Genomic DNA, 9,724 nt, shown 5'->3' with positions numbered 1-9,724 from the left:
AGCAAAACAGCAACTATTTGGAGTGTGGGGCTTCACATAGCAGGGCTCAGAAACTCAAAAGTCACAGGCAATCTGTGCAACTAGCTCCACTAAAATTTTCTGCTACAATAGGGTCATAGCTGGTTCAGAACTTTGTTTCTGGTCTATTAGATGCAGTCATCTCCACATGCCATGAGCCACACCCATAGTTCTCCGAGACATAGACTTATCTGCAGACATGTCACAGTAATTACGAAGCTTCAGCAGGAACACACCCTCTGTCTCTTTACCCTAAACCATTTTCTCCAGCTGAAAGTATTCATTTCCAAATGTAATTGAAGTGCTCGCTTCGGCAGCACATATGCCAAATGTAATTGAAGTCCCCAACTGGTTGATTCTTAGTTAGTCAAAAGGGGGGTAGAGGGTGGGAACAAGAGAATGATTTGGACTAGGGCCCTCCCCAAGGTCAGAAAGCTTCCACTGCTGGCCTGGAGGAGGAAAACTCTCAGGTTATAAGAGAGTCAGGGCCGGAAGGCAGGAATTGCCAGAAGCCTCTAAAAGCCGAAAGTAGCCCCAATTTGTCAATCAGGAAGAGGAGGGACAACTCAGTCCTGCCTCAGCAAGAAGCTGAATTCTGTCAACCACAGAATTCAACCAAAAAGGAATATGGCCAGGCTGACAGCTTGATTCCAGCTTGCAGAGTGAACTCTAACTTCACCCAGTGAATCAGTGCCTGAACTCCTGACCCACGGACACTAGGAGATAACAAAATGTTTGTTTTTGAGCTGCTAAATTGGTAGTAATTTGTTACAGAGCAATAGGAAAAAACCAACCAAACAAAGAACAATAGGTCTTCCATTCCATAAACTCCACCTGGCCTCACACTGGTTCTGATATGCTTCAAGTTGACTGGTGTGGTCCTTCTCAAATCTCACCATGCATCAGAATTACCTGAAGGGCTGTTAGAACAAAGAATGAAGAACCCTAACCTCAGATATTCTAATTCATTAGCTATAGAGTGGGGTTTATTATTGTGTGATTCTAATATTTTCCCTGGTGTTGGTAACTCTGTTGATCTAGAAACCATGCTTTGGGACTCACAGGCCTCCTGCAACTACACTAACTTCAATGCACTTGAAATGTCCTTAGTCACAAAATGCTACGAGATCATAAGTATCTGGTTGAAGCAACTGGTTGACTTTCTTTCATATTAAAGGTTTTCATGAAAGAAACAAGAGAGAGGAAGATCTTATTAAATAATATTCATTAAGCTTAATACTTAATTTTCATTAAGCTACCTGATTCTCATTATTCCTGTGGCAGATGAGCAAATGCTAATTTCAGAAATGCACTGATATGTTACTGCCCCCATATTACAGTTTACATTCCTGGGACTTTTTGTACTATTTCCATTATAATGGCATGATTTAGAGCAGGAATTGTTAAAATGTCATAACCAATATTTGTACTTGAAATTTTTAAAGTACCACATTCAATATTTTAAGAGGGCTCAATAAGTTTAAACCAAATTGATAATTATGGATCAAGTTCTTAATATCTTTGTTGTAACTATCTAAATAGCTCAATACAAACATTTTTTAAAAGAATTACAACTACTCATAATGATATCATCAGGGAGCTATGAATTTTCTATTTGTCTGTTTTAGTATTAGGTTTTAATAGCTGGGCCAATACCCCATGGAAAGACACTATATACATCAAGAGAATAATGTATACATAGGCTTTTTATGTTTGATATTCCAATTTGTCCAAATACAAAAACCACCACTTTTTGCCTTCATTTTCTACAAAGGATTTTTTTTAAGGTAAAAGCGCCTCTTTCTATGCTGATGCCTTATAAGTAACCACAGAATGATAAGAACTACATCATTTAATGAATATTCATATCAAAGAGATATTTATAACATTTTTCATGTCATTGCTCCTTTACCCTTCCCCAACATACACTTTGAGAATTACAATGACTTCTTGAAATCCTGAAGGAACTACCTTCAATTCTAATACAAGGCTTTAAAATACATTTTTAAGCAGGCCTGCACATTAAAGAGGAGAAGAATTTGAAAGAAGTATTTGTGGGAGGCAATCATGTCAGCAAACTCAAGATAAAATAATACAGGAAGGAAAGTTGAGATTAAAAGTGGTCTAATAATTTGCTTAAGTAAGGCAAAGTAAGAATAATAAATAACATCAGATTAACACAAAAATATAAGCTCCAGGGAGGTAGAGATTTTTGTCTTTTTGTTGGTTGATATGTTCTCTGTTTCTGGAATTATTAGTGTAGAGTAGAAGCCCAAAATATTTATTGAACAAATAGATAAATACATAAGTGTGCATGATGCAGAAAATCAATCATGGTTCTCCCAGTTGTACAAAACATATCTATGATCCCATGTTCATCAGGACCAACAATCAGGAATGTGGGAATGGTGCAGACTCCAGGACAATGCACTAGATTCTCAATATAAAAGTAAAAAATACAAAATCTTGGTGTTCAAATATCTACCCTCTGGCATAGAAAAGCCAGATATGTAAGGGGCTGTGGTACAACAGGATAAGTGAAAAAAAGAATTATATATAAGTATTATCAGTCACAGATTGGTTGAAAAAGTTACAAATAAATGGTAACATTTAGCATTTTCTAAAAAGATGAGTGAGAGGACAAACCCAAAGCAAAGGTACAGACATGTAAAATTCACAGTGCTTTTGGAGAACAGCAAGCTGTGGATTTCAAACTTTCGAACCATATATATATATATATATATATATATATATATATATATATATATAACATAACTGAAACCAGTGAGTATTGGAATAATACTCACCTTTACTCATTTTATGCATTTGATATATTCTATTCTATTTCCTTTTTTAATGCTGTTGAAGATATATTAAATCAATTTCAAGATCCATTTGTTTGAAAAACATTGAGTTTGAGCATCAAATGAATGTGGTGAGTAGACCACTGAAATGGAAACGCAAAGAATGCTCTGCCAGCTGAGCTCCAACTCTTCTCCCATTTTGGTGGTTTGCTGGAGCTACATTATTTAGAGGGAGACTATGATCTAGGTCCCTTTCCTATTTAAAACAACTCAGTGTGGTAGAAAACATGAGTAAAGAAATTCCTCTCTATAGCAAGCCAATATACAGGAAGGAAAAGTGCCACAGGCCATTTCTACCCTATTCTGGACAGAATTTTTAGGGCTTTCTATTATTCTGGCTAGAGTGGTTAAAGGTGTTCGAAAATAAAACAACTCTCACATCTGGGAGCATCCTAAATTCAATTTATCTCTAGATTTATCTCAGAGTTTCCGAGAGTCAAATTGTTATACTGAACTCCAAAAAACCAAAACTCTTTTCCCTCGCCTATAAATAACTATTTAACTGTATCCACAACAGTCTTTGTTGAAGACTATTTACTGAGCATTCTAGTGCCAGGATGTGTTATAGTGCTAGGAACTACAATAGTAGGGAAACAAAAGCCTAAGCCTCTTGGAGTTTATATTTTACAAAACAAAACAAAACAAAAAAACAAAAAATGCAAGTAAACTAAATACATACAAATTGTAAAAGCTATGAAAGAAATAAACAATATTAGAAAATAATATTTAAGGTAGCCAAGGAAAGCCTTTCTCAGAAGGTAATATTTACATTGAGATCTAATGGGTGAGAGGAAGCCATTAAAGTCAAGTACTAAGGAGAAAAACAATGTCCCAGGTCCTAGAAGAGCATTAAGTGAAGACCTGAGCCAGGGAAGAGGTTGTTGTTAAAGGCACCATAGCTTGAGCCCTATACGTTGGTAAGAGTAGCATGAGATGAGATGGGAAGTTATTTGAAGATACTGGATTGTTTCAGCACCTAAAATGGGAAGTTACTGGAGAATGAGATGGTCTAATTTGGGTTTTTTAAAACTCATTCTTATAGCTATATGGACAACAGGCTTGATAGCAATATGATTAGAAACTGGGCCATCTCTTAGAAGACTGATTTCCAGGCAAGCAAAGATGGAAGATTAGACTAGGGTGTTGGCAGTGGAGAAGGAGAAAAGAAGATGGACTCAAGATGTATTTTGGAGGTAGAACCAACAAAACTTATAATCAGAATATACTTAAAAGAGACCAAAAGTGAGCTGAAAATTGGTTAGAGGAGTGAGTGCATCTAAAAGGGGAAGTAAAAGATTTTGAGGAAGGGGGCACCTGGGTGGCTCAGTGGGTTAAAGCCTCTACCTTCGGCTCAGGGCATGATCCCAGGGTCCTGGGATCAAGCCCCGTGTCGGGCTCTCTGCTTAGTGGAGGGCCTGCTTCCCCCTCCCTCTCTGCCTACTTGTGATCTCTGTCTGTCAAATAAATAAAATCTTAAAAAAAAAAAAAAGATTTTGAGGAAGGAAAGCATGGGAGAGGTATGCATTAACAGCTACAAGTAATGTATTAAAGTGGTCACATTTACAACTCTAATTCCATGGCCTGCTCTGTGCTTTTGTTTCCCCACTATTGTAGTTCCTAGCACTACAACAGATCCTGGCACGTAGAATGCTATTTTCTTAAAACAAGTTATCAAACTGGGCAGAAAGAGAAACTGCTTTGAGGACTTTTAACCTTAAATGGTAGAGCCCAGAACACTGGAAAAATGATAATTTACCCAATGAAAATAATGAAGCACAATTTAACTAAGATCATTTTAGTAAGAAACAGTAGTTCTGGCTGCACAAATTCCCCAGGGAGCTTTTAAAACTACATGCCCAGGCTCCATGACGTCATTCTGATTTAATTAGTTTGAGGTGAGACAGAAGCATAGGTATTTTTAAAAAGCAGATCTACTGAGCAGCAAGAATTGAGAGTCCTGAGTTAGAGGTACTGAGGATGCCAGGTCAATAAACCTATTCCATTAAATGAAGGATTAATAAAATGGGGTGAAGAAAGTTTTTCCCCAGATAAGAAACACAGGCCCATTGGCTAAATAGACCCAGTTCAAAAGTCAATTTTCCTCAACCTTAAGTTTTTTGAGTCTGGGAGAAAATTTTATTCTCACAGTGTTAGGAACACAGACACTCATACAGCCATCACATATATTTCAAAGTACATTTTATTTCTATTATGAACAACACAGAGGGAAGAAATTAACACCTGACAGTTGACTGAAAGAAAAACAGAAGAGGAAGAGCTTGTATCTACCCCCGACAAACAATCACACAGGAAAAAAAAGAGTTGCAGTGGAAAAGTTATCACAAGGGTGGGAAGATTCCGTTACTTCTGAATTTAAAAATTATAATTGGCTACCAAAATACAGCTGGCAATGAGTTTCACTGCATCACATCACCCTTGCTTTTCAACTGTTCTTTAGACTGAACCCATCCAAGATTTAACTCTTGAATGAGCCACTGCATTACCATAGCAGGACTAAGACCCAAGAGTTCTCCTGAAATAGAGGCCAGAAACAAAATTCGGCTGCAGTGAAGATTCCTTGTTGCTGGTGTGTGCGTGGGTAATTGAAGGCAAGAGAAATCATGATTGTGGTGTCACTGAAATCAAAACCAAAGCCTCACGCCGTCAGGGGTTTTCTTTTATTTACACCTTCTTTGCACTCCACGAAAACAGACAAAGAAAACGTTCAGTGCAATTTCTAAATCTCCATCTGGAGAGCTCTGAGAGCAGTAACGGTCCAGGTGAGGTGGCACCGTGGGAAGAGGGTCGCCCAGACAATTCGGTGTAATAACGTCAGGGAGTTGAGCCCACACGACAAGCGTGGATTTTTAGTCACGCGGGTGAGTGGACTTCAGTGAAAGCAAAAGAGAATTGAGGAGCTAAGGGTAAGAGGCGGAACGTACCAGTAAACAGAATTTGGGTGTGGTGGGTGCGAAAAGGATTCCAAAACCTCAGAGAAGCAGAGTTGTGTAGAGCTCTGAGGCTTCCGGCAGGCTCCCGCCCGGCGACCTCCCAGAAAGTGGGAGGTACGAGCAGGGACTACAAGTCCCAGAAGCCCCCGCCTCCTGGAGCCCGCGCGGAGCCGCGCAAAGCCCGCTGGGAGCCGGTCGGAGCCGCCAAGATGTCGCTGCCCAAGAAAAGAAAGCTTGAGTCGGGGGGCGGCGGCGAAGGAGGGGAGGGAACTGAAGAGGAAGATGGCGGAGAGCAGGAGGCGGCTCTGCCGCGACCCCGGAGGGCTAGGAGGGAGCGGGACCAGCTGTACTATGAATGCTATTCAGACATATCGGTCCACGAGGAGATGATTGCGGACCGTGTCCGGACCGATGCCTACCGCTTGGGCATCCTGCGGAACTGGGCAGGACTGAGGGGCAAGACTGTGCTGGACGTGGGCGCGGGCACCGGCATTCTTAGCATCTTCTGTGTACAGGCCGGGGCCCGGCGCGTGTACGCGGTGGAGGCCAGCGCCATCTGGCAACAGGCCCGGGAGGTGGTGCGGCTCAATGGGCTGGAGGACCGGGTGCACGTCCTGCCGGGGCCGGTGGAGACGGTGGAGTTGCCGGAGCAGGTGGATGCCATCGTGAGCGAGTGGATGGGCTACGGACTCTTGCACGAGTCTATGCTAAGCTCTGTGCTCTACGCGCGGACCAAGTGGCTGAAGGAGGGCGGTCTTCTCCTGCCGGCTTCCGCCGAGCTCTTCGTGGCGCCCATCAGCGACCAGATGCTTGAGTTGCGCCTGGGCTTCTGGAGCCAGGTGAAGCAGCTCTACGGTGTGGACATGAGCTGCTTGGAGAGCTTCGCCACGCGCTGCCTTATGGGCCACTCGGAGATCGTGGTGCAGGGTTTGTCCGGGGAGGACGTGCTGGCCCGGCCGCAGTGCTTTGCTCAGCTGGAGCTGGCCCGCGCCGGCCTGGAGCAGGAGCTGGAGGCTGGGGTGGGCGGGCGCTTCCGCTTCAGTTGCTATGGCTCAGCGCCCATGCATGGCTTTGCCATCTGGTTCCAGGTGACCTTCCCCGGAGGGGACTCGGAGAAACCCCTGGTGCTGTCCACCTCGCCTTTTCACCCGGTCACGCACTGGAAGCAGGCACTCCTTTACCTGAACGAGCCTGTGCAAGTGGAACAAGATACGGACATTTCCGGAGAGATCACGCTGCTGCCCTCCCGGGATAACCACCGTCTCCTGCGCGTGCTGCTGCGCTACAAAGTAGGAGACCAGGAGGAAAAGACCAAAGACTTTGCCATGGAGGACTGAGGGTTGCCTTTTCTCCCAGCTACCTTCCGACGCGGCCAGACCTGCGTGGTAGAGGTGGAGGGGGGTCGGAGGAGAAAGGGAGATTCCACGTGCAAGTAGGGGGCAATGTCTTCTGTCTCCCTTTTCCCTCATGGCTCCTGGGGAGGGAGAATGACTTCAGTCTCCCTTCGAGGAGATTCTTCTGGCGAAATTTATTTAAAAAGTGAATCCATTTGCCCCCAAAGATGGAAACAGCTTGTTTATTAATGGGCTTCTTTAAGTCTCAAAAGCATGTGGTACCAAGCACTTGTATTTCTATTTCTTTTATTCCCCGGGTAGAAAACAAGCACACTTTAGAAGAAAATTTCAGTTTATGAAGGCTCATGCACATCCCTGACACCTCACACCTAAATCTGAAGCCAGGGAGAGGGTAAAGGGGTTTATAGTTAGATTCCATAAATTTCCAGTAGGACTTAAGTATCTCTCCAGAGCCATATTCTATTATTCTCTAAATTCCCTCCTTCCCTAGGTGCCTCTAGGCTTCAGTCTTCCTCGTTGTTTTTTAAATAAACTTCGCTTCTGGTTATGAGAGGGAGAAAAGTGAGGAAGCAGTTTGAATAACCCTGTTCTTACACTTACTATCATAGGGTGCTAAAGTTGAACACATTTCTCCACTGAATAAAATAGGCTATTATAATTGTGCAGCATACCCCCCAAATGTAAAAGGTACATTTAGGAGAAAAACATCTGAAAGTGAAGTAGTATGGTTTTTTTTTTATTCTTGTCTTTACTATTAAGATTTAACCAAGGAACTTTTTATGTTACACAATAGTTTTGTGTGATTTTTATTAAACCAGCTGATAGAAGGTTTTCTGAACCCAACCCAAGAGTTTGTTCATCATATTGGGTAAATTGTTTAGGCTCTCTAAATTAAGGAAAGTATTTTCCCAGCTAGAGAAGTGCACTCATTTAAACTCTCATTTAGAGAGATCATGTGATCTGGCCTACTTACATCAAGTGAAATTTCCTTTTTTAGTGGGTTTTTTTTTTTCCTTCTTTTTAGCTCAGCCAAATGTGAAAGTTGTGAATTTCGGAAAATCATTTGTAATGAAGTGTGAGTCATGTTATCAAATTTATTTCACGGATGTTTCCCTCCTTATCCCTGTGGCAAATAAAACATTGGCATTCTATTTTTATAGATGAAGTAAGAAGTCTTGTGTACTGTGACTTATAATGCTTTTGCCTTTTGAATATTGCCAGTTCTTAAGAAAAGTGTTACAACCCTTCAGAATATAGCTTCAGGGTAATTTATGCTTAATGTAAGTTTTCTCTTCATACTGGTAGCTTTTGTATCCTAATAGAAAACAGGTGTGAAAAAGTGGTATTTGAAGTAATCCAACTTAGTTTTGTTTACTGTAATGACTTTTCTCCTTTATTCATCGCGTATTAAAAGTACCAAAGTATTATAACCAATTTGCTAAAGTTTGCTGTTAACACATGAGATCTTCCATTATGAAGGAAAACATAAAAAATCAATGACTTTTCAAGATCCAAGCAGTAACAGCGACTGTTGTCACCATTTTGATAGTTAACAGTCTTATGTAAATGGTGCAGTCATAGCAAGGTAGGCCGAGGTATAAAATAGGTCCTTTTTTTTTTTAGGGTCAACTATATAAGATAAACATTTATTTATTTAGAATTTTAGTGTATGGTTTTGGGTAGATTTCTGATATGTTTTTAACTTCTTATAAGAATCCCTTTGCTGTGTGGGCAGACAAAAGCATTCCCCTCAATCACATTTTTTAAAAAATATCTTTTATAACAATGCGTATTATAGAGCTCTTGTTATCAGTATAAGCATCAAAGATAGCACCAGTTAAAACTTAGAGGAACTGTAGAAGCAAAAAGTATTTCATATTTAGGCAAAGTGAGCTTTAATATTCTTGTTACTGTTTCCCAAAAGAAAAATGAGTTATAAAAATATAGCTGCTAAAGCAGTGAGTCAAGAGACAGCATAGCATATAGCTAAAAGCAGGACTTAAGCCAGATAGATCCTGATGGAACCTAGGCTCCACCACTATAACCGTGTGACCTCGGGCAAAATACTTAACCTCTGCGTTTTTCCAGTGCTCTCATGCAAATAGTATAACAATCATACCTGCTCCATAGATATGTAATACATGTAATGCCGGGAATATAGATTAATATGTGTAGTTAATACTGTGAGCACATAGTGCCTGGTACACAATAAAATCTCAATGATTCCTAGCTGTTGTAATTACAGAAAACTACTATGCAAACCTGAAGCATTTGGCCACGTGTAAAATGTGCTACAGAATAAATATTCAACATTCTGATTTTCTTGCAGGTTTGTTTGGCAGTATCAGCACAGCTGCGTATGACTGGACACCAGATGATCCAAACCCTTTGGAGTGACAACACTTCCAGAAGGATGAGAGCATGACATGCTCCAATAAACGGGCACTGTCCATTATCTGTGTGAGCTGGTACTGATTGCCTGGGTCATTTGGACCACAGGAAGAACTGTCAGCCCTAAGGAGGGAAAAACATAATG

The 9,724-nt window shown here is 41.2% G+C and overlaps 1 protein-coding gene across 1 annotated transcript; it reads left to right on the top strand.

Annotated features, from left to right (window-relative positions):
• Window positions 1-6,041: 6,041 nt before the first annotated feature.
• PRMT6 (protein arginine methyltransferase 6) lies at window positions 6,042-8,349 on the top strand. The gene has a single exon (XM_080801873.1). The coding sequence runs from the start codon at window positions 6,043-6,045 to the stop codon at window positions 7,168-7,170; it is 1,128 nt and encodes a 375-aa protein (XP_080657999.1). The 5' UTR covers window position 6,042; the 3' UTR covers window positions 7,171-8,349.
• The last annotated feature ends 1,375 nt before the right edge of the window (window positions 8,350-9,724 follow it).

The sequence above is a fragment of the Martes martes genome (assembly GCF_963455335.1).
Source record: "Martes martes genome assembly, chromosome: 4".
NCBI classification, from domain to species: domain Eukaryota; kingdom Metazoa; phylum Chordata; class Mammalia; order Carnivora; family Mustelidae; genus Martes; species Martes martes.
Note: the sequence above shows the minus strand (reverse complement) of the source record. Positions and strands in the feature narration are given on the sequence as shown.